General features: G+C 34.9%; 1 protein-coding gene across 1 annotated transcript in view; it reads right to left on the bottom strand.

The window, feature by feature from the left end:
• CCDC102B (coiled-coil domain containing 102B) overlaps positions 1 to 26760 on the bottom strand; it is a gene marked incomplete at both ends in the record, with an annotated part of 216736 nt that overhangs the window by 156765 nt on the left and 33211 nt on the right. Inside the window, 3 exon segments of the mRNA XM_079717495.1 lie at positions 5231 to 5339; positions 13991 to 14211; positions 15772 to 16393. Coding sequence (XP_079573621.1) covers positions 5231 to 5339; positions 13991 to 14211; positions 15772 to 16393 — 952 coding nt within the window.

Raw genomic sequence — 26760 nt, 5'->3', positions numbered from 1 at the left:
AAAAATCTTGTACATTTTTCTGAGGGAAAATAGTAAAGAAAGTATTTTTGGGAATAAAACCATTCCTTTTTATAAAGTGACATGTAAACTGAAGTTAATGGCAAGATGTGACTGGTGGATGGGAGGTGAAAGGGTTGTTGTGTGACTGTTTCGATGAAAAAAAACCCAGCCTGAAACAGAAAATATAAACATAAACACAAAGACACACACACACACATATATGGCAATGAGTACTCGCTTGTGAATAGTGAAACAATGTACAGCACTCCTGGCCGGGTCCGTACAAACCGTCCTCACGTGACCCACCCCCGCATTCTCTCCTGTGTCTAAGCTCTAGTGTGATGCAGAGTGTCCAGCTAAATGACCTCTGAGAGCTCAGGGCACAGCAGAGTCACTGACAGAAGAAGCCTGGACTCCAAACACAGGTAGGGAATGTATATGCGTCAAAAATAGTTCACTGCTGGGTACTGTCTGCTGGAATTTGGGGCGTTGCCTTTTAGAGCAGTTGGGGTGGAAAGAGGGGTATTATTACCGGGCACCCACTGAACTGTCAACATCAGGTGGCTTAGCCAGCTGGACCTGCATTGCGGGAAGTCACTGAAGTGTTTTTATGATCCAGTTTATGTTCTGAGAACTATCACCCTGCTTGCTGGGTGGACAAGTGAATAGGTCAACAGTGCTGGGCAAGGGACCTAGAGGAGAGGACAGAGTAGGAGACAGGATGGCTCCGCCTGGGTGAGCGAAGGGTACGAGTTAGAACTGACAACATACATTAATGTTCTGGGTCATTTCTAGGGAGTATTTCCTTTAAGCCACAAAGATAGCAATATGAGACAGCTTTGAAATTAGCTTCGAGCTAACAACTATACTTGTACTCTACCATATACCTATTTCAATTAAGTATCTTCAAGGACCCTCTCTTTATGTGGGCAGAGTAGCTCCCCCATGACACAACCTTTTCTAAAGTGAAGGTATCAGTATAGAATTTTAGCTACAGATAACTCATAATTCTAACCTTCTATTTCCCTCAAATTAGAAAGGTGTTTTGAGGTGTTTCAGATAAGGCTTCTATGTCAGCTATTAGTACCATAAAGAGGCCCCATGAAGCCTATGTCTCCCTAAGTACTTAATACAAATATTTATAAAATATTTGTAAAGGAACACTGTAAATTATAAACTACTAGAAATATTGCTATTATCACAAAAAGATAAAAGATTTCTAAATAAAATCCTTAAAAAGATACCAGGTAAAAACACAAAATTTGGCTTCCCTGGTGGCGCAGTGGTTGAGAGTCCGCCTGCCGATGCAGGAGACGTGGGTTCGTGCCCCGGTCCGGGAGGATCCCACATGACGCGGAGCGGCTAGGCCCGTGAGCCACGGCCGCTGAGCCTGGGCGTCTAGAGCCTGTGCTCCGCAACGGGAGAGGCCGCAGCAGTGAGAGGCCCGCATACCGAAAAAAAAAAAAAAATTCAAAGAAAGATTAAAAAGTTACAATTTCATTTTTTTAGCTTGAGACCAATTTTAAAATGCTAGCAGTTTTCTCCACATATGGTAAAAAAAATCTTCCATTATGAAAATAATCAGTCATTTATTGTTAAAGCAAGGTACCATACTTATTTGTAATCAATGTTACTTATCTGAATATTTGATTCTCTAGATCATGAGATTTCATAAAAATTGTCATTACAGCACTCTTGCAATTCATAATCTAATTCCAAATCAGTATTTACAGATGTGCAGAGGAAAAGCTGACTAAGTATTAGATTCAGCATGGGAACAGCATTTTGAATATAACCATCTCTGCCGCTCATCGTCTTGGTTGCCTTTTAAATACCTATTCGATTTTACAATTAAATTCTCATATTTACTCTTCTCTAAATGTCAATAATTTAAGAAAGATCTCCCTCTAAAGCACACCAGACTTCCAAATACATTTTTAAAAATTCTGGTCTATTAAGCACATCTCTTTCCAGCTCTAAAAATTGCTAAATTTTCCAGCAGCCAGTTTTTAGCCAGGCATGTATTTGTTTGTAAGTTTCATGCATCTAAAAAAGAATTACACGGTATTCAAAAATTTTCATAGATGAAGAGCTACAGTGAAAGAAAAGGTCATTTATCAGAATTGTTGAGAAGTGGAATAAGAAAGGAGAATTCATATGAAGGTCCAGAGGATGTATCATAATAACTTTTTCTGATTGTCAATCAACTTATGGGAATTTAAAATATTTTACACTTTAATTACTGTACAATGACCTTTCTAAATGTATCGTAAGATTATTGTTCTCTTATAATCTATTATAAAACAATTAAACAAAGAATATATAAAAATTACGTGACTATTTTTTATTGTCTAAAATTTTTTTAAACATTCCATAATGTTTTATAAAAATAACTTAAATATATGTTTATGCCACATGACTTCCAAAGGCTCTATGAATATCATAAACACCCTTTAGGAAGTGGAAAGAAATATTTTTTTAAATAATCCCATATAAATAATTCAAACAATATTTTAAAAATCTCTGGTAAATTAACTTTCCATCATCTACAATAAAAACTCTTTCATTCACTGTCACTGTTCTTCATTGTTCAAGGTTGTAGTTCATCTAACTGAAACATGCATTCAAAAGTTTAAATATTTAAACAAATTTTCCGTAACAATTTTGAAGTTTCCTTTGTTCCAAAAGCCCTATCTTTTCTTTTTTTTTTTTTTTTTTTTTTGCGGTACGCGGGCCTCTCACTGTTGTGGCCCCTCCCGTTGCGGAGCACAGGCTCCGGACGCGCAGGCTCAGCGGCCATGGCTCACGGGCCCAGCCGCTCCGCGGCATGTGGGATCTTCCCGGACCGGGGCATGAACCCGTGTCCCCTACATCGGCAGGCAGACTCTCAACCACTGCGCCACCAGGGAAGCCCCTAAAAGCCCTATCATTTTATCTAGTAGAAGGGTCACATATGTATTAATATATACTTCTGTATGGGTGTCAAAATATAGACCCAATTTACACTGTAAAATGCTATGTTGATTTTATTTTTTCTCATCTATAAAGCTTTCTTAAGCAATTTAAAGTAGACATTTTCCAATTTGATACCCCAAAATATCATCTTTGAATAGAAAACATTAAACATTTTAAAATATACATATCATTTTGTAAACCAACTGAAAACCACGACTTTTTTCATAAACAGCTGCTTCGGAAATGTTAAATTGATGTTATCAAGTCTGCACTGCCCATTAGTGGCAAGAGATTGTAAATGCATGATTTTAATTAAATTGAAGACCAGTTCTATCTTAAATATTAATTTTCTCAATCAAATTTAAAACTCGTTATAAGACAAACACACCTACACTCTAAGCGTAACACGGTTTTTGTGTTATGAGATATTGTTCCTGTAGAACATTAATTTACTGTCAGTGCTCACACCCAGAGACCATGTTCAGTTAGGTACCTGTGAATATAAGTATGATGAATCCATCACAAATGCATGTATGTGTACACACATACACTACATACATGGCCACAGTTTAAGCTGGAAACAAAAACACTCTGACAATATAACATGAATCTATAAAGCAGAAATAAACTTTATCTAGCTTGTTAGCTTTGTTTAAATTACCCTTCACTGAGAAATGTTCCCAAACTAACCTTCTGTGGTTCTCACTGAAATTACCTTCTGTTAATAAATGATTTTTAGGCAGGAGATATTTGTTTAAGGGTTTTAGGAAACTCTCTCCCTCTTTTCATTTACTGACTTTGTTTCTTGTATGTTTTCAATGTAGAGGTCATTTTTCAATTCTAGCTATGGGACGGAGAGAATATAAGGTGAAAGGAGGGGGAAGCATCTCCCTTTGAGCAATACTCAACAGTTTCCTAAAGCTGAGGAACAGCTTCTTTTTCTTTTGGCCTGTGCTGTGGGCCATGCCGGATCTTAGTTCCCTGACCAGGGATCAAACCCATGTCCCTGCAGTGTAAGCATGGAGTCTTAACCACTGGACTGCCAGGGAAGTTCCCCCCACCCCTTTTCTTGGAAAACATTATTTTATTTTTATTTTATTTATTATTTATTTGGCTGTGCCACGCAGCATGCAGGATCTTAGTTCTTCAACGAGGGATCCAACCTGTGTCTCCTGCAATGGAAGCATAGACTCTTAACCACTGGACCGCCAGGGAAGTCCCTCCCTCTTTTCAGATCTCAGTGGTCCTCAGGGTTGACATAGTCGACTAGTTCTGAACCTCTGCATGATGATTACTATGCTCTACGAACATCAGGATGCCTGCATGTGACCCATAAATAAGGCAAGTGCTGGCAACTAAGGTTCTTGAATATTCCTTCACGGGATTTCTGCAAACTTGAGTCAATGACTCTACACTTTATCACTTGCTGGAAACAAAGCTGAAACAACATTCATATGGAATTTCATAAACAAAGAGGAATACTGCTTCCCACTTTTTAAACAACTGATGGAGGAGTGCTTTAGATTAAGGCATGATTACATAACAGATTTCGATAAGCAGCTTCTTTTGATAGCTGTCAACACATGTACAGTTTGTATGTGTGTGTATATATATGTATGTATTAGCACACAGATGAACTAAATGCTAACTCATTGGAGAGCATTTAGTTTGTCATTATTTTTGCTCAGTATTTTTCTTTGATTTGCTTTGCTCATTATTCTATCCCACATACTTACCTAGCATAGTGCTTTAGTACACAAAATACACGCAATTAATATTCTTTAAATAATGAATATTAATAAATCATGGAAAGTGTTCATGACAGCATTTTATTGATGAAAATGCAAAGGAGATGTATAAAGGCTAATGGCTGATTCTGAGTAACTATAATGCCAATGTGAAAAGAACCTAAATACACTTAAGATAAATTAATATTTTCAGAATGCTTTATAAAAGAGCAAGATAAAGTTGTTTATTATAGATGCTATGATATGATGGCATCTTAGGCTGTCCGTCCCTCACATGTGCCTGGAATAGATAGTTAATTGTGTCATGTGGTTGATCATTAAAAATATGTGTTATTTAGAACAAGATTTCTTATGGCTTGAGTTTGACTGAGTCCACTATTAATACGTGAGTTCAAATATTCCTTTTATAGAAGGAATTCAATCTTTTAACCACCTTTCCTCTTGTCTACTCAGTCTTCTGCCCACCAGGTTACACATTGGAACAGAGAAAACAGTCATTGCTTCCTTTCCATCATACGTCTCCCTACCTCTTTCAGACTTTTTGCCTTTGATTCTTTCAGTTCTTCATACTTCCATTTCCACACAGACAAAGCTGACTCCAGCCGTTCTATTTCTTTTTCCAAAGATAAGCGCATTCTAAATAGAGAATTAAAAGCAAAATAGACTTACAATTTTAAAATAATTTTAGGAATGCATTCAATTTTAGATTTTCTATTTTCCTATTTTTTTTATATTTGTATATGATCATTGTCATGACAGAAAACTTTTTTCAGCTTATTAAAGATTAAAAATATTGAATAAAAGTTGGTTTACAGTAGTTTAAACACATTTAATTCGGCTTTGCCAGTATTAAAATAATTGACTTTCTGCTTGCTGTCTCCTGCATTATTTATTCATTTCTTTCAATGCTTCTTATTCATATTGTTTCCTTACATGGGAGGATATATATATGTTTCTAATTTTAACATGGTTTTTATCCAACTTCATATCGTGACTGTATATGAATGAAGAATTCTTTGATATGACAGAGAATACCAAAGAGCCCACATAACCATTTAAGAAATCAGTCATTTATTGGAGATATAAAAATGCTTTTTAAATATCTGCAATTCTGTTTTAATAAAGCAGTTTCACTGGGATCTTTATTTAAATTATTTAAAATAATTGAAATTAATTTCTCTATTTGTAGAATAAGTGACAGAACTTGGATGAAAATCTTTAATCTTTTAATATCTCATCACTGATTTTTTTCCCATGCCCACACATCTATTAGAGTGAGTCACTGAAAATAATTGTTTATTTCTGGTGATAATTAGCATATATCGACCTTTGCAAATGGTCAGTCCTCATCTGTGTGGTAGATTATTGTTAAAAAAACTCATTCTCGGGCTTCCCTGGTGGCGCAGTGGTTGGGAGTCCGCCTGCCGATGCAGGGTACACGGGTTCGTGCCCTGGTCTGGGAAGATCCCACATGCCGCGGAGTGGCTGGGCCCGTGAGCCGTGGCCGCGGAGCCTGCGCGTCCGGAGCCTGTGCTCCGCAACGGGAGAGGCCACAACGGTGAGAGGACAGAGTTGCTTTCCCCATCCCTAGATTCTAGGCTTTGACAATGAGATATTATCCGATGTGACAGATTACAGAAATTTGAAAAGAATTTGTGTGATTAGGCTTCTTTTATCCCTCAGTCGTCACTGTGAAAAGTTTCCCCCGGGAACTGCTGTCCCCAAATAAACATATGAAGCAGATCTGAGCTCAACCTTACCAAGGAGCCAAGCCCAGCTGGTCCAGTGGAGGTCAGCTGACCTTGCATCCACCCAGGCAAAATACTTTGTTGTCTTAAGCTACTGAATTATTATTATTACTTTATGCAGCAAAAGATAGCTGATACAGGAAATGATACTTAAAAGGGGATGCTGCAACAACAAAAATGAAAAATAAGTAGACCTAATTTAGGGGTCATATGGTGGACAGGGGCTGGAAAGAAAACATAACAAGCTAGAAAAATAGTGATACATGTTATTTAGTGGTGAAACACAAGATGAAATTGTCACTTGCTGTGCCTTGGAAATAGAAAATGTGCCTGACATTACCAATGGGATGCTGTTGGGCACGATGTGGCCAAAGACTTAAAAAGTGTTTGTGTAACTGGGCTTCCTCACTTATATGTTGGCCATTACTATGAGAAATACATACCTGTGCAGGCCCACTGTTCTCAGGGGAAGATAAGAGCCATGAATCACAGCTGATTTTTCCCTGCAGAGCCCTGTCCAGATTAACCAACCTCCAGTGGCTCACAGACTCCAACTAAATAAATTCTGATTGTTACATGCCTCTAAGATTCTGTAGTTGTTAGTTACAGTCTTACTGTATTTATAATTAGCTAATGCACATACAGATCTATTTCAGTGATAATGCTGCTAGAAAGATCTTGGGACATATTCACAGAGCTAGAAGATGCATCCAGAATCAAAATTGAATGCCATTTCCATATTTATAAGAAATATGAATCTTCTACGTAGCAATACTATGAAAATAATTCAAAATAGAATTAGGCCATAAATATATTAGTTTAATCCAGTCAATGCATAAGCATAAGGGGTTACATAATAATATTTGCATGAATCAAGCCATAAAATTGAAAGAGGATAATAAAAGCATTTGTTACAGCTTAACTTCACCTCAAAAGACTTAAGTTGCAAAAGACACCAGCACTATTTATAGGACTATAATTTGGAATCCCTTACTAACACAGTACATATATTACAATGAACAAAGGAAAAGGCTCAATAAGTTCTTCAGAACACTCCTACAGATGTCCACAGGTCCAGATTAACAACCACAGCCAAAAATTCTGATAGATAAGTACATTTAGCTAGCTGATCACCCCCAGTTGCTTACCATGACACGATTTTTGCTCTTAGTGACTGTGTTTGAGATTTTAAGAATAGGATTAAATATAGAAATTGGGAACAAATTGCCAAATAGTAACATTTTGTGTTAAATATAGAACAAATACATAAAAGCCATTGTATATTAAAATATGTTATGTATTTGGCATTCAGGTTTTAAAGTTTTGGATGATAAGGTATTTTTGAATATTTAAAAGAAATTGAGTATTGACTTTGACCTTTGTAAATTTAAGTTGAAAAATAAAATAAAATTGTATTGTTTGTGACTTCATTGAAATACTTAAGAATCACCATATTTATAATTTTAATTTATTAGAATTACATGGGTTGGAGGGAGGGAGACACAAGAGGGAAGGGATATGGGAACAGATATATATGTTTAACTGATTCACTTTGTTATAAAGAAGAAACTAATAAAAAAAATGAAATTATAAAAAAAAAAGAATTACATGAGTAGAACATGACAATGTTTTCATCAGTGAAAGGAATATCTTAAATTAATAAAATAATTTTATTAAAGGATATTGATCAAATACATTTGTGTGATGAAGCATACATTGAGAAAATTTTCTCAAAATTAATTTTGAGAATTATTTATAAATAGATTGATATAAAAATTATACTTGAAAATTTGAGAAAAGTCTACATTTTTAAATTTACAAATTCAAAGTTATACATGTTGAGAAATCAGTGTCAGCTTTTAACATTACACTCTAATAAATCAAATGATGTTACCAAAAAAGCTCATATTAACATAAAAATGATTTATAATTACTGTAGAATAAATGTTGATCCTTGAAATTGTCATCAGAATTACTGTGGCAACTATGCCCTCAGGGGTTTTATAAGAAGTTCAAGAACACTGCAAATTACATTAAACTTTTAGCTACATATAAGTATAGATATAGTCTAAAGATATAATTATATGTAAATTATATCTAGACTAAGTATTCAAGGCCAGTTCATGAAATGAAAATAATTTTGAAAAGCATTAAAATGAATAGTTAACCATTTGTATTCTTTATTTAAGGCAGATTAGTCACATTTAAAATATAGCATTATTTTTCTAAGTATGCATCTTAAATAAAATAACTGATATTTATTAGTTTAGTGAAAGAAAATTATGTATTTCATTCTGTAAAATGGTACAATTTAGAGAAGTAAGAGAACAGGCAATTCATAAACATTTATTTAATAGCAATGTGATGCTTGGGTGTTTTTCAGCATAGCTTTATAAAAAAAAATTGTGACTATTTGTTTCAAGCATTAGGACATAAGGACTGTGCACACTTAAATTTATGCAGCAGAGGGCACTCTTTAAATCCTTAATTTTCTGGCCTAATCAATGTATTCTACATTTTAGAGAGATTTTCAAAATTGATTAATTATACTTACATTTATAATTGAAATTTAAACTATCATCATATTGTTTGAACTACAAGAAGGCAAAAAAAACCCTATTTTACTCTAAAGGATATTGCATATTTTATGCACAGATTCTTTAAAAAAATTACTAAGGCAAAGCTCAGAAAAAATATAGTATTTTAATATGATGATATAAACTTTTAAAAATCAGATTGTTAAAATGTATAATATTTGCAGGATCTAAAAAATAGTGTATGAACCAAAATGATTTTTATGAAAAGATATGATTATATTTCAATGCAATCTTTTGATACTTTTTAATCATCCCATAATGATCCCATAATAAATGGGCATAAATTTTAAACATCTAGACAGGAAGATTAATCAAAATTTTTTCAGAGATAAAAATTCCTAAACATTACTATCTGGTAATAAATATTAATCATTTTTGAACTGTGTGAAATTTCATTGTAAAATGTCTAGTCAGTATTTTCTTAGAGGTCTATTAATGTCAAAATTTTTTGCCAGACAAAAATAATTAATTTGTAATAACATCTAGATATCCATTTTTTCATTAGTCTAAAATTTAGAGTTAGTATTAAATGATGAATAACAAAATCTTTTACAAGTATATTTTTAATAAGCAACCTATTTATGATTTCATGATTTCCCTATTTATAACTACATATTTCAGCAGTAACATCTTTCAATATCTTTCATTTTCATCACCTTTCAGCATTTTCAGCAAATAGCCAAAGCCATATATAGTCAATTTAATTAGAAAATAGATGACTTTAAAGAATACTGTTAAGCTCAGAGACACCCAGGAGGACCAGAGACCAAGGTTTGGACAAGGCTATGCAGCCAGGAATAAGACCCGTCTCATGTCACAGAACCAGCCCAATGAAGACCCCACTGCCTGTTGCCTGTACACTCTCCTGATATCAATTATGTGTCCAACAAACAAATATACTCAAAATAGCTAATTTAAATAGAAGACATTAATAGCACAAAGAATCTCTGGGAGAGTCAGTGAAGCAAAATGGGAGCCTGCAGTCAGAAATACCAAAGATAAAGCCATAGAAATCTTCCCATCAGCACTTTCTTGGGGCCACCATTTAGGTACAGACATCACAGCATGACTTCAGCATCCCCTCAACTCGAGTCATGGGATGATGTCACCAGAGACTTGAGGCTGCTGCTGCCTCTGAAAACAAGATGTAGCTACTGGCACTGCCTTCTCCCCTCACCAGGATGGATGCTGGTGCTCTCATCTCCTTGGAGGATTAATTTATGCTAAAACAACTAGGTGGCTACATTTGAATAGCTGTTCCTATGTCAACCATCTGCACCCTAACTGCAAAGGAGACTGAGGTAGAGAATTACTAGTGCTTTTATTGTCTACACAGAGAGATAGACTCTCTCATTAGGTACAGGACTGCCCAAACACAAACATACTTTAGAGTAAAAAAGAAATCGTAAAAATACACAAAAATTAACTTGAAATGGATTAAAGACCTTAATTTAAGACCTGAAATGTAAAACACCTGGAAGAAAACATAAGGGGAAAGCTCCTGAATATTAGTATTGGCAAAGATTATTTTGATTCTGCATCAACAGCACAGATACCAAAAAAGCAAAAATAAATAAGTGGGACTGTAGCAAACTAAAAAGCTTCTGCACAGCAAAAGAAACAATTAACAAAATGAAAAGATAACTTATGGAATGGAGGAATTATTTGCACACCACACTGGGGTTAATATCCAAAATATATAAAAGGAACTCATACAACTCAATAGCAAAAAAAAAAAAAAAAAGATGAATGTACAGCATGATGACTATAGTGAACAACATGGTACTGTATACTTGAAATTTGCTAAGAGAGTAGATCATAAGTGTTCTTATCACACACAAAAATAATAACTATGTGAAGTGATGGGTGTGTTAATTAGCTTGATTATGGTAATCATTTCCAAGTATGTATATGCATCAAAAACATCATGTTGTATACCTTAAATATATACAAATTTTATTTGTCAGTTATAAGCTTACTGTATATCCCATTAGTAACAGTGAATAAATAAGTAAAGTAGATCTGACTTTCTATTCTTTAACAATATTACATTAAATAATATTAACCAGACTTGCATGCAATTTTTTCATTGTCTTGAGGAATATTCACAACCATATATATAGATTTCTTTCTCATACTAATCATTGGAGCATTTTCAGTTGGCTGTACTATCTCACCAAGATTTAAAATCTCATTTTATTGAGAAAAAAACTTAACATTTAATGAAGCAAAGAAAAATAATTGAAGCATACTGCTCTTCTTATATAGAAAACAAATTAAGAAATAAAACTGAAAGGGAGATTAAAGCTCACATTGACAGAAAGTTAACGTTTTGTAAGGGATGCAGGTGCCATCTGCAGTTTAACTTTAGAACTAACTCTAAAGGCTAAAGCAGCACATCAAAATATTTTGCCTCATCATCTCTCTTACTTAAGACGTAATATTGCCAAAGTTCCTCTTCCTGAATGTTTAGGTACACCTAGCTCTGTACGAGGATCAGTTTTCCCACCCTCATCTCAAATTTTCTACCTGGGAAGGTCATTTTTTTTAAGAGATCAGAAATATACAAATTCTCAGTACATGAACAGCTTCCAGATACTGGGTAATTATTCATCAGACTGAACAGTATGAATAATACAAATAATAGATAAACTTTAGTGTTTTAAATGAGGGGGTTCTAGTCAGTCAATGGTGGAAATGGTTCCCTGAGTTCTCTAGGTTGATTCCTGTGCTCTAGTCAAGAGAAGTTTCCCACTAGCTGGGAACATAGAAAAAATTATATTCACATCTTCTCAACTCCAGCCACCCACTCACTGAGATTCCAGGAGGAAGAATTTAAAAGATTAGAGAGATTTGTAGTAAAAGTATATAGTGTATCCTTGGGAAACATTCTCTTGTGATAGAAAAAAAGGCTTTGCCATGGCCTCACATGGATTGCGGGCTAATGTTAATTCATGGACATATCATACCCATGGGACTGCTTCTTAAAGAGGAGGGTGAGAAAGCAAAATGGAATCAAAGGCCCCGTTTCCCCCTTATTCTTCAGCCTGTCTTTTGTTTATATGCTGAATTTGCTGAGAACTGGGGGATTTACTTAATACTATGGGTATTGTTCATTTATTCCAAGGAAAGCAGATATATATGTACATGTACATGTGTACAAGTGAGAGTGTAAAGACACACATGTATATCATTAAAACTGGTACATTTGGGGGTTTACATGCAGGAAACAGCATTTTCACATTGCTCCTATTATATTATGTAGGTGAAGTAGCATTGTGAGTGGGTTGGAGAGAAGTCTATAACCACTAAAATGTTAAATCCTTCAAGAAATGAAGCCCAGAGGTTAGAACTTGACTGAGACCTGTAGTTCCAGAGTAAATTAATTGTTAATATGGATGCAGGCGTTCAATTTTATTCTCTTTTCTACTAATGTTGATTGCCTCTGTTAGGAATTTACACTTGATGGTAGAATAATAAATATTTATTCTCTACACAGATACTTGTATTATCACAATCTGTTCATGTGGTGAGGTATAGGCAAAGAATCTGAAAAAGGGAATTAGTGGTAGGAATAAATTTCAGAGGGACTTGTGACAGACAGAAAAGGATTGGCAGGTAAAGAGCTTATAGTACCGGTACAAGGTTTGTGTGCATACTTATCACTGTTTCAATCCATGTAAACCAGGGAAATTAAAACCATTATATATGATTATTTTCATACTTAGTGATAATATACATCACTCCCAGTTTTTTTTTTATTCTGCCCATTCAGAGTCTTATAACTAAACAGATGGAAAAATAATTGTTTTCAGATTTGGGGAACACATTTTAAAGTACATCCAATATTCCACTTATTAGTTTCTAGGGTGATCGTGAGGGAACAATAACAAAAAAATCCATATTGAGTAATTCATATTAGTGGCCACTTTCCCAGACATTGTGTTTGATCCTCATAAGAATCCAGTGAAGAGGGCAGAAGTGATGCTATGTGACTTTTAAAGCCAGGTCATTAAAATACCATTTATTTCTCTCTGTGCTTGACAGATGTTCACTTTCAACCAAGCCATTATGCCATGAGTTAGCCAAGTGGCCACACAGATAGGCTATATACAGATGTTCCAACTGAGATCCCAGATGAGAAAAAGGATCAGCTGCCAGATATGGGAGTAAGTGAGACTTCAGATAATTCTACACAGCTCCCCCAGACCTAAAGTCACCCTCGGCCTTTGAGCCATCCCAGCTGAGGTCACATGTAGCAAGAGATGAGCTGTCCATATAAATCCATGCTCAAGATTCATGAACAGAATACATGGTGATTGTTGTCTCAATAATAATCATTTGCGAAGTTGTTATAAAACAATAGATCATTGGAACACAGGTATCACTATCCATATTTTTACCAAGCTGACAATAGCACACCCTTTACTAACCCAATATCATATAGCTAGAGTATGTCAGAACCAAGATGAATGTCCAGGTGATTTAATCAAGTCTAGTGCTCCTTCCTCTATACTATAAATGGTCAATGAATAAAGCATCTTTTTCTGCAATCAGCACCTCACAAATTTGTGAGTTTTCCCTTATGAATATTAACATATCTATTCATTTTTATTGACTCACTGAAATCGATGAATGCTGTAAAAGTTAGATAATACACAGGTTATTTTAATCATAATCATTAATAATTCAAATATAATAAAGGTGAATCTACCAGAGAAGATGAGAACAAGGTTATGAAAAAAAATGATAAAAACGAACCTGTTATAACTTTTCAAAATTCAAAAAATGAATATAAAATTCAAACTCATTTTTCAAATATTAGCACTTAATGACTAGTCATAGGTAAAATACATTAGCAGATGGCTAGTTTAAGAGACTTAACAATTTTAAGAAGTTTGAAAAACAGACTTGGTTAAGGAAGACAATAATTAGTACTTACTCTCTTTCTTTCCATAAGATTTTTTGGAACTCATCCAGATGCACCTGCAAAGCTGAAATTTCAGGAACTCCATTCTCCAGAGGCAGATTTATTGCCTGCAGTCTTAATCCAGGTCTCACTGTATGGTTTTCAGAACCACCGTTCTTGAATAAATCAGGACAATCTAGATTGAGTTTCACCTCTTCATTTAATTTTAATGGGTCAATAATCAAACCTTCTTCCTGAAAGAAAAAACAAAACAAAACAATTATTATTGTTGAATTTTAAAATCCAATGTAGAAAAATCATGAAGAAAACATTTTTGAAAGGAAATAAAATATTATGATTCAGCATCAAATTCATATTTTCATTCATTTATCATTTTCTAATAGTGTTATATGGACAAACTTTAACTTATATATTTTTAGGCTTTTTTTTCCTTTCAATGTTCTACCATATTCTAATAAAATAAGTTTCCCTGCAGTCTCTTAAAATTTTCCATTTACAGTGGAATATGTTATATCTAACATACACTCCATACATCATGAAAAGCTTAACATTTTAGATGGAATTATAGAAAAGCAAGATATTAATTTATTTTATGTTTTTAGAGATGGAATTAAATAGAAAGGGGTAATAATATAAAGGGTAAATAATACAAACTATTTAAAGAGATAACATGAATTCCTAAAGCTTCCCAAAGTATGTTCCATGAGTTGTTAATAATATTTACCAGATTAAAAAATATATATATGGGGAGTGGCTCATCAATAGATAAGTGTGTGAACTGCTAGATTAAAGTTTACAAATTTTTGTTATGTTCAGAGTCCTCAGAAATTTCAAGATTCCAAATATACCAAGAAATTCCAAAAGTGGGTAGTGTGAAGTATTCCCTAAAGGTATTTCCCTATGGTACCCATTTTACAGGAATTAATTGTGAGGCCAGAGTCCCAAACCTTGGGAAATGTTTTAAACTACTGCATGGATAATTTAATAGTGGCTTATTAGGGTAAATGGAGAGAAATCTCTCCAAATATCTTCTTTTAACATAAAAAAATGCTGGGGGTTTTCTTTGGCTAAAAATACTAGTAATATCTGTAATATGGACTGAATCGTGTCTCCCCTAAAACCCATATGTTGAAGTCTGCACCCCCCAACCCCCAGTACCTCAGAATGTGACTGTTTTTGGAGACAGGGTCTTTAAAAGGTAATTAAGTTCAAAATGAGGGTCATCAGGGTGGGCCTAGTGATGGTATCCTTATAAGAAGAGGAGATGCAAACTCATATATATAGGATGGGTAAACAACAAAGTCCTACTGTACAGCACAGGGAACTATATGCAATGTCCTGTAATAGAAAATAATATGAAAAACAATATATTTATATGTATAACTGAATCACTTTGCCATACAGTAGAAGTTAACACAACATTGTAAATCAACTATACCTCAATAAAATAAATTTTAAAAAAAGAAGAAGAAGAGGAAATTTGGTCACAGACACACACAGAGGAAAGGTGATGTGAAGACACAGGGAGAAGACTGCCATCTATAAGCCAAGGAGGAAGGCCTCAGCAGAAACCAGCCCTGCTGACACCTGGATCTCAGACTTCTAGCCTCCAGAACGGTGAGAAAATAAACTTCTGTCGCTAAAGCCACTCAGTCTGGGGTACTTAGTTCTGGCAGCCTAAACAAACAAATACAGTCACCACTGGTTTTTCTATTTTCTTTTCCCTTCCCATGACTATATACAGCGTTCAAATATGCACATAACCTCTAGATTCCTCTGGATTTTTTTCTGACCTTACTATTTATGTTCTCCTTGGTAGGATATTCTCTCTTTCCCAAGCACTCTCTGATGGACTCACACGTTTTGGAACCAATTTGAAAGGGGTCTCTCTGTGCATAAGACACTTCTATGAAACTAGGAAGCTTCCGGTCCTGGGTGACTCTAGCTTCCAAGGCCTCTTTTTGATGTGACAAACTCTGCTTCTTTTTCAAGGCACTCAATTCCTTCATGGTCATCTCTAGTTTTATTCTGAGTTGTCTTCCTTCCTCCCTGGCACTGTTCCTTTCAGCTCGAACTTTACTCCACTTTTCTCTCCAGTTGGCCGTGCAGTCTGACCACCATCGCATGGTCTTCTCCATCTGAGCGGCTCTGGCCTTGACCTCCTCCAGTTCCCGCAGGCGAAGTTCTTCACAAATGCCCCAGTCGTTGATGTTGCAGGAATGAGCATGGGAGTTGTGAGCGGCATGAGATTGTAGCGCATGAAGGGGCAAACAGGAGCTACAGGTGTCCCTGGGGGATGAGGCAGGTGCCCCCAGGTCACACGGTGGTTTAACTGATGACTGCTGCATCTGGAAGATTTGTGTTTCTTCAATTAACCGATGAATGGAATCTAAATTCATATTTATCTTTTCAGGCCTAAAAAAAGACAGAGAACATAATTGCATTTGAATTTCCTCTGCAATTATAAGAGCAAGACCGACATTTAAAACAGAAAGTGATAAAAACAATGCATCTTCTCAACATTGCATATTTTTCTTCCCACTGTAAAAATAGAGAGGAATTTATGCATTTGTAATTATCCTCAAAGAAACAGAATTCACTCACATTTAATTTTGCCAAACAAATACAAATAAATATATAAAGATGCAACTGGAGATAGCACAGGACGTGATTTTAACAAATCTAATTCTTTTCACGTAATATTTATTGTAACACATATTGTCCATTAACTGCTCAATGGTCCCCTTTTCCCCTGCTAACTAAAGCACAATTTGTTCAGGTGGAAGGCAAAAGCTGTTGATCTCTGGAAAGATAAGCCCCTATTCCAATCCCAGGGGCTAAATCTTGAGTGGTCTAAATCTTCCATGACAACCCCCATTTAATTCACAATTCACTGGTCTTAAAGCAGCATATGACCTGGTTCTGGCTGATGAGATGTGAGGGGAAGTCTGCTAGAAAAGTTTCCCATCTAGAAAAATGTGAAAACATCAAAATGAGAGAACATTTTTCCTCTGCTTTCTTCCTGCTTGAACAAAGACATGATTCTGGAAGAAGGTAAGTGTAACAGCCACCCTGTAAAGTTAAAAATGGTGCAACAGATGGATGAAAAGAGCTTGATGTAACAATGGAGCTGCAGCATGAAACAAAGAATCCATACCTCTGGTTTCCTTGCTATGTGAGAATGATTAGCTATATTTATCTAAGCTATGATTGTTGAGTTTTCTGTTACTTGGAGTCAAAATGACATCTAACTGATACATGAATTAATTTCCTACTATGGTTAATATTATGATAAATTCAAAAAATAAAATATGAATAAGACATGGTCTTTTTCCTGAAAGATTTTATAGTCCAGTAGATGAAACAAGCACATAAAATTTAAAATACATAATATGCCTATAAAAATGCATTTATTTAATTAAATTTTTTTAGCATTGTTTTATGTGTCAAATCAATGTTAGCTTCCTAAGGTATGTACAAGGTACTGTAGGGAGAACTGCTAAAGAAGTGATGAGCTGTTTCCTAGAAATTAAGAGGCTTCACAGAAAACACTGAACAAAGTCTCAGTAATTTCAAAGCTTTAAAAAGGAATTAAAAACAGCTTTCCATATAAATAGCAAAGACAAATTAATTGGTAAATGCAAACCTTTGTTATCAGTATGTACATCCATTACTTTATTCAATATAGCAACATAACCACATTGAGGATTTAGCAAGTGGAACATTTTCTTTAAAATAAATGCTCAAATCATGCAGGTTAATCTAAAATTAATAAAGTTCTATGGTTGTATAAGATTACCCATTTTTATTATCAAAGAAGATTTTCTGGTGTAAATAAGCTTAGATAACATTTTGTATTCATGACTTTAACTACTCCCTTTTTTTCATTTCCTCTTATATAGTTACAGATCATAAACTGTCTTTTTATGAACCATCTATTTAATCAACTGAAGGGGTTTCATAATACCAATTAAGTTACAAAATAAACTTCTATTCACTGAAAACAAGACTATATAATATTAAATGCATACCACTTGCAGTTGTAGAAAAAAACACATTTTAATAAGTGTTCTGTAGAGATGCCAAACCAATTCACTCCTTGTTTAATACTTATTATAATAATATAGATTTGTGGTTGTAATTATTTTTGTTAGCATTAGTATATGCCCAATCATATTTGAATTAGTGCTGACTTGGAGCAACTGTTCTTTACATTTACTGTAACTCAGAGGGCAATGATGATATAACTGACCAAATTTCTTGGACCATTAGTAAACCAAGACCAATATTAAAAAAAAAAAAGGAACTCTTAATTAGAAGCATACCAAGTATTATATGTGTATACATATGTATATATTTTTATATTTATATATATATATTTCACTATTTAATGAAATATTTCTTTTGGTAGAAGTTCCAAAATGAAGACAGAAAATTTATTTCAGCATATTAAACTTAAATTTAACCTTGCCATTTTCCAAAATAAATCAGTGTCATATAATTGTAATGTCTTTTAAAATGTCTAGCTTTTATTTCACTAGTGTTTTGAAGACTCTATAATTAGACTCTGGTACATTGAGATCTTGCCTACCAATTAACTATGTATTTTTTCACATCTGACTAAACAAAATTGAGTTGGGTTTAATTATTTAGTCCTTGAATTTCAATAGTATTTCCTGTTCTAAATTGTTTCTCAAGCAAGTGAATGGGGATATTTAATCCTCATGTGTATTTATTAAAGCATTCATTTTCTCTATACATATGTACCTAATTTTCACGTTTTGTTTCAGATGACTATGAAAGTATTTTTCAGTGGTTTTATCACAAAGGCTTTGATATATAGGAAAATATTTTAATGCTATTGACTCTGGTTTCTTATATTAATTTTTGGATGGTTTTTACCACAAAAAAAAGGAGGGGGGAGCACAAGGAAATCCTTGGAGGTGATGGACATGTTTATTATCTTGAGCATGGTGATGGTTTCATGGGTGCACACATATGTCCAAGCTCATCAAATTGTATATATTAAATACATGCAGTATTTTATACCAATTACACCTCAATAAAGCTGTTTTTAAAAAGTTCATACAACCAGGCTACCACGATTACTGCAAGTATTTTTGAATGTAGTATATAGCCATATTAATAAAATTTGATGGGTCTACAATGTATAGACTATATTACTAAATGTATTATTTCTTGCCAAAGAGGAGCTTAATGTGTGAGACATTGGGCTCCAGAGTCTATTGGTCCAAGTTCTGACTCTGCCACTTTCTAGGTAGCTGAAAGTAGACAAACCACATAAATTGCCTTTGACTCATATCCTTATTTGTGAAGGAAAACAGAATCATCATGTACCTCACTGAGTTCTTGTGACCATTAAGTGGGAAAATGCCCTCAGGTTGGCTAGCCCAGACTGTCTCTTAGGCGAGGTGACAATTCTCAGTGCTATACAAGTCACTAGTATGTCACTTTGGACTATTGTACTATTTAATTTTTTTCAGTATCTTTCCTCTCTTTTGAAAGAGAAATGCTGTGCTTAAAAAGTAGGGATTGCAACAGATAAATGTGATTTCTAAAAAAGAAAGCTCTGAATTTCATGTAATAAGTGTACAATCTCAATTTTTATATCATATTAATATTATTCAGTACTATTATTATATCCATCCCAGATATGAAGAAACTAGGGCTTAGGGTTCTAATGCAGCCAGCCCAAGTAAGACACTAAGAAGGAGTCAACCCACAGAAAACAAATTTATGGTTACCAAAGGGGAAAGGGAGGTGGAGGAGGGATAAATTAGGAGTATGGGATTAACAGATACAAACTACTATACATAACACAGATAAGCAACAAAGATTTACTGTATAAAATATCTTATGATAACTTATAATGGAAAATAATCTGAAAAAATTATATATATAACTGAATACTTTTCTGTATACCTAAAACTAACTCAATATTGTAAATCAACTATACCTTATTAAGAAAAAAATTTTAAAACTAAAAGAAAGGATAAAGAAAAAAGAAGGGGTCAATCCAGTTTGGGAATTGAGGAAATTTGAACCCAGGGCCAATGCCTCTCCATATCAAAAATCTCCAGTTTCAAAATACCTATTTCCACTATAGTGAGATCACCTTTTAGATTATTTCATAAATACATTTGACAGTCTCATGCTGGATATTTTTACGTTCAGATATCTCCCATTAAATCAAAACTACAAGTAGTCAACTGATCCTGACATTGCTTTTTGAGTCAATTCAATTTCCTCCTCATTGCTTAAAGGACCTGCAAGGTCTAGGCTTGTCCATTCCTCCATGCTTCTGTCACCCTGGTGTGTCTGTACCTTGTACAAACCTCACCTCAGTGATCTCCTCTGTGCAATCTGATTGCTATGCAGGTGCACTCTCCCCTCTCTCCAAACACCCAGCTCCTCCTGGTTTCCCATCCTTCAGGTAGCAACTGCTGGAACCTATGCTTGACTCTCCTCCATCCCCTGGAGGCCCTACATCTGAGGCCCTCCCTCTGGCCTCCTCTGGATAGTGAACAAAATAGACATGGCTTCTGCCATCCTGGGACCTTGCTAACTACCAATAGCAATAAGTCAAGCTAACACAAATTTTAACTGCCTTTGAAAGAAATAAGCAGTGTGTTGTGATTTAACACACACCTATATACTGAGAGAAGCCTCTCTGAAGTGATGTCTTAAGTGTTATCAGAAGAATGAGGTGGACCAGAAATAAAAGCATTTTTGGCATAAGTTAAAATAGGGCAGAACAAAATAGGGTCCAAAGGGATTTTTGTTTTATTGTTTATATGTATTACTTTCCATTAACCTATAGGAAATGAATTTTATATGAAACCCTTCTTAGTTTTTTTTCTAAGACACACAAGACCTCTAATGCATAAGCAATAATGTTAATAAAAGCCATAGCAAGGAGAAAATAGATTAATACAGATATAAAACATAATGCTAAGAAATAGTTACTATAGATATGACACCATACACTGTGATAGAAAGAGAAAAAGAAGGATAAGTTTTTAATATTCAGGAAAGTAAAACATCGTATTGTATTTTAAAATGTGGCCTGTCAAACATGCACAAGTGATTAGTATAAAAACATATGCATTTTGTATGGGTCAATGCAGAAAAATACAATATATTTTAGGAATGTTTTGCAAGAGAACACTAAATATTAAACGTGAAGACTGCCGCTGTGATAGTGAGGTAAGTGAAATCATTACAAAGAATGGCCATATGACATCACATCGATATAGGTCAAGCTTTGCCCACAGTGTTTTAAAAATATTATATTTTAAAAATCCATACATGGTGGCAAATTATACAGACAGTTATAGTCTACATTTGCTGATGTGAATGTGAGATTCTGGAATCATGTAGAGGCAGGAAATACTTGCACAAAAAAAGGCAACTAAATAATATAAAATTTGTGCAAGTTGCCATTTATTTAAAGCTTAGATACTTTATTTTCTAAAAGTAGTATAGTATAAAATAAGCACAAATGCAAATGTTTTGTCAATAAAACGTGTATATTTATGTTTTCCAAGAGTCATTATTGAATTTAAATTGCATTATCTGATCAGATAGAAATAATCTTTATTTTAAAGAACTGGAATTCATGTGATAAACCCTGCCTTTTTTTAGTCGACTCTTCATTGCTTCCTATCTTTTTAACTTCTTACTATTACCTAGAATTATTGAAGCCATGTATCACTGTTTTAAATTAATGTGATGTCTTTTCTTTAGTCTAGGTTTCCAGGAAAAATTATTTGAGAAAAATAGTGTTCCTTAGATAATGCTTAATAATAAAAAATTAACCTCATTTCTTTTTTTTTTTTTTTTTTGCGGTATGCGGGCCTCTCGCTGTTGTGGCCTCTCCCGTTGCGGAGCACAGGCTCCGGACGCGCAGGCTCAGCGGCCATGGCTCACAGGCCCAGCCGCTCCGCGGCATGTGGGATCCTCCCAGACCGGGGCACGAACCCGTGTCCCCTGCATCGGCAGGCAGACTCTCAACCACTGCGCCACCAGGGAAGCCCTAACCTCATTTCTTATAAAGTAAACTATTTCAGATTAATCTCTCCACATAGCATCTTGATGTTATTGCTACATTTCCAGACAATAGCAATGTTTTCTATGCTTTTAGAGGCTAAGAAACGAATTGCTACATTAAAATAATAACCTTTTAGGTCATAGGTAAAAGTGATCAGTCTTACTTCTTCAAGAATATGAACGAAGGAAAAAAGAAAGATCCAAAATCCAAAATCCATGTTATAAAGTACCAATGTATCATTTGTAATGAGTCTTGGAAAAATAAAATTTCTGTTTTTTGGCAGGCTGATCACCTTGAAGCTTTTATAGTGCTTTGCCTGCCAAGCACAAACTTAGGTTCAGATAATTTAGAATTTCTTGGAGGATATAACATAATTTAACTATTCTTGTGTGGTACTTGGGGTGTCAATCAGGTTCAAGAAGGTTCTGCTTTAAAATATTCCTGTAATGTTTCACCAGTGAACAAATCTTAAGACAGAAAGATATTTCATCTAAGATGTGCATTTACAGCTTAAGTATATTTCTTCTAACAGTACATATAAATCTGTGCTACTTAACTACCTATTTGTATGGGAGCCTGACACTTGTTGAATTCCTTAGCATTTTTTAATACTTATATTAATTTCACGGTTTCAGTGAAGAAAACCACAAACTGTCCCAATTTTCTCATGCAATCTAATCCAACTTAATCGTGCCAAATAAATAAGCCAAAATATCCATTGAGACCTTAAGCCAAAAGTTGACATTAGTATTAGCTGCGGTAGAACTATAAAGCCCAGTCAAATCTTATTTTCATGTAAGAATAATCTTGCTACAATTTCCAGGTGGCTAACAGTCAGGGTGCACATTTTATTAGAAAGAACAGCAAAAACATTGTCATGTCAAAGATCCTACCACTTTCCAAAGCTGGGCAGGTGGCCCTGAAGCTGGAATTTACATTGCTGTGTTTACACCATTTTGTGTAATTTCACAAAGATTAAATAATGTAGAGGACAATAAAACTGTGTCCATAAATATTAGAAAATTAAAATCCAGAAGAGCACACAGCCAACAACTCCAAATTATCATTATTAAGTCATAATGTGAGACGAATGACCCTATGAAATAACTCCTATCACAATTTCACGACAAACCACGTGGTGCTGAGAGGACCTATGCTTTCCATTCTTTTTTCTGTTTGTTCTTTATTGAAAAGGTATTCATTTGTTAACATTATAAATTTTCTTTAATATTGAATTCATCAACATTTTCCAATATTTATGTCCATTTTAGGATTGCAGTGAACAAAACCACAAACCATCCCAATCTTTCTATGCATTTCCTAAGCAAAATTCCTAAGCCATTCACCCCATTCACACGTGCTCTTAAAGAATGTGTGCAGCTAAGTCAGAAATTCTTCATGGACCTGGCTACACTTTGTCCTGAACGAGAGAAAGTTCTTTTCATGTCAGTATGTTTCAGTAATGTTTTCTCACACCCGTTTGATGGAATGTGTGTGTAGCTGCCAAACTATTCTACGTCAGCTGACTGGCAAGTTTTCACAGGCTTAATAATGAAGTTGGGAGAATATAACCCAAATGACTGTCATAGTTACTTTTGAAATGCAGTTATAAAAGATTTTAATAAAAATATTTATTCTTAAAATCTGTTCAATTTTCCTGACAGTACATTCTTTACATTAATAATACAAATTGACTGAAATGTATTCCACATCAAAAAGCTAAGAGAAAAAAATTGATATCAGAAGCAGAAATGTTCTAATGTATTTAGATATTTGTGAGCGATACCTATGAATAATATTACCAAACACTTTGTTTCATTCACACTACTTCTTACTAAAGCAAAGTAATATTCACATAAAGGCATGTATGATATTGTTTGTGAAGCTTTACTTCTTATGCATGACCTGGAATTTAATTATCAGTGTAAAGAGCTTAAAATTGGTCGCAGAGATAAAAACTCACCCTTTTGAATGATCAGATCAAAGAAAAAGTCTTTAAAAAGCCCAGCTACCCCGAATCACAAGACTATTGGTTCATCATATGCTATAGAGAGCATACAGAAAAGATGGGGCAAGACAGGTTTTATTCCGGACAAGAGAAAGACCAGATTTAAGGAATCCACACCCCCCAGAGTTCAAGAGGTAACTTGGCAGCCCTTGGGTTTGCAGCTACTCTTTGTAAGAGTTAATGAGGGCCTCATACCCAAAATATTTGCCACAGTAATTTTCAGAAGTTTCAAAATTACTACCCCCCAACAAGAAGTTGTGTAAGACTGTCATCTTTGCCTTGATGGTCAAGTAAAGCAACATTTTAAATACAGAAGTTAGTATTTATTTATTCAGTAATAATCATTAGACAGTGCCATGATAAAACACATTTAAGTTGAGCTCAGGGGCAGTAGATGATTCTGCAAATAATCAACACAGTAAAGGTGGTATATTAGTTTCCTATTTCCCCTGTAGCAAATTATCGCAAACTTAATGGCTTAAAACAAAACAGAATTATTATGTTACATTTCTGAAGTTCAGAAACCCCAAGTAAATCTCTCTGGACTAAAATCAAGGTGTTGGTAGGGCTGGTTTCTTCTAGAGGATCTGAAGGGAGAATCCATATCTAAAGGCAACTGCATCCCTTGGCTTGTGGTCCCTTCCTCACATCACCCCAATCCTTTGTTCCCATCATCACATCTATTACTAACACTGATCCTCTCTCCTTTTATAAGGACCCTTGTGATTATATTGGCCCTGCTTGGATAATCCACAATAATCTCCCCATCTCAAAATGCTTAAGTTAATCACACCTGCAAAGTCTCTTTTACCATACTGTATAAGGTAACTTACTGCAGGTTCTCTGGAGATTAGGGGTTAGGATCTGGGCACCTGGGATGGGGGGCATTAGTCAGCCAACAACAGGTGACATAGTGAAAAGAGATTGAACTTTGAAACTACAAAGATATGAGTTCAAATTCTTGCTTTGTCATTTACCACTTTGTGACCTTAGCAACTTAATTAACCTTTGTGATAAAGCTTCTTCATCTATCAAATGGGGATATTAATAGTTGTGTAATAAGTTGTTTCAAGAGTGTCACATGAATTTTCCCTCGATACTGGATCATTCTCTTTAGCACACCAATTGCATCATTACCACCTTCCTCACCAAGTAAATGTCCCATTTCCCTGCACACATAACAAAAGAGACAATGTAACTAATGTGTTATTTCCTCTGCTTTCATTCCCTCACATCCCATTTTCTCATCAACCCATTTCAACTGGAAATCTGCACACTCCATTCCACAGAAATTCCACTTGTCAAGGTCACAAATGACCTCAATATTGCCAAATCGGATATTCATCTTTTTCCCTTGCCTAACTTGACTTCAGTAATATTCAAAACCGCTGAAAATTCCTTGCTTTTTAAACACGTGTCTTTTGTTTTCCTTATCACCACACCCTTCTGATTATTCCATCACCTCCTCCTTCTTGGTCTCCTTTGTTTCTCCCTACTGTGCCTCCCTAAATATTAGCGAGTCCAAAGCTTGATGACACTAATGAGAATGTCTTTGCCATTGACTGCCAAATTCATATCTCCAGTCTCTCAATTGCTCCTGAGTTCTAGATTAATGTAGTATTTTCTCTATATCTCCACTTGGGTGTCTAATAGGAATCTCTACCTCGACCTTAACATTGACCAAATTGAAATCTTGATCCTCAGCCCTCTGCAAATTTGTTTTTTCCCATTGTTAACATCACAGTAAATGGCAACACCATCCATCCAACAGCTCAAGTCAAAAACCTAGTTTCTCTCTGACCCACATTTAGTCAGCAAGTTCTATTGTCTCATTTCTTCAAGTTACTTCCTAGATCCATGTACTTCCATCCACCTTCATTGTGTCTGTCTTGTGGAAACAATCACCACCCGTCTCAACATTACTCCTACTGAAACGTTTATTAACACTTCTCTCTATCTATTTGGTATGCATCAGCCAAAGAATCCTTTAAAAAAATTAAATAAAAATATATAACTCTCTAATTAAAACTTACCAATGCCTCCCTATAACAATTAGAATAAAATGAAAACTTTCAACCACAGTCTCAGTTTCAAATGATCTAGCACCAGCCTCCCTCCAGACCTCAATTCCTACCACGCCAGCCCTTCTCTACCTTCCCTTCTTGCTCTGGTCAAGCTGACTTTCTTCCTGTTCTCTGAAGAGGCCATGATCATTCCTGCCTTGGGATCTGTGAGTGGAATGCTCTTCCCTCAATCCTTGGATTTCAAAATGTTCTGTTCTGAGTATTTAAAATTTAAAAGGGAATGAAGGTTCAAACTAAGAGGGTAAAATGCTAACAGTAGAATTTCAAGCATCAACATCCAGATGTATAATAAAATGCGTATAATAAAACAATTTTTAAAACACTTTTAATGTACATTTTACATGATGCTTATGGAAGTTCTGTTTGGTAGGTATGGGTACCTGGACCAAAGTCAAGAAACCTGATAAGTAGCAGAGACAGGACTTAATTCAGATGTTTCATCTCAAAGTTTAGCGCTATTGTCACTATACTGAATTGTTTCTTTCACAAATGTTCAGGATAAATATCAGCATCCTGACCCAAACACCACAGCAAAGTTTGTTGTCTCATTGCCTCTTAATTTAAGGAAAGCGAGGGCTTGGGGGAAGAATTTCATTTCAACCCATCAAAGCATCCAGAA

Source organism: Hyperoodon ampullatus (genome assembly GCF_949752795.1).
Source record: "Hyperoodon ampullatus genome assembly, chromosome: 13".
Classification (NCBI taxonomy): domain Eukaryota; kingdom Metazoa; phylum Chordata; class Mammalia; order Artiodactyla; family Ziphiidae; genus Hyperoodon; species Hyperoodon ampullatus.
The sequence above is the reverse complement of the archived record's forward strand: the minus strand, read 5'-3'. Positions and strand labels throughout refer to the sequence as shown.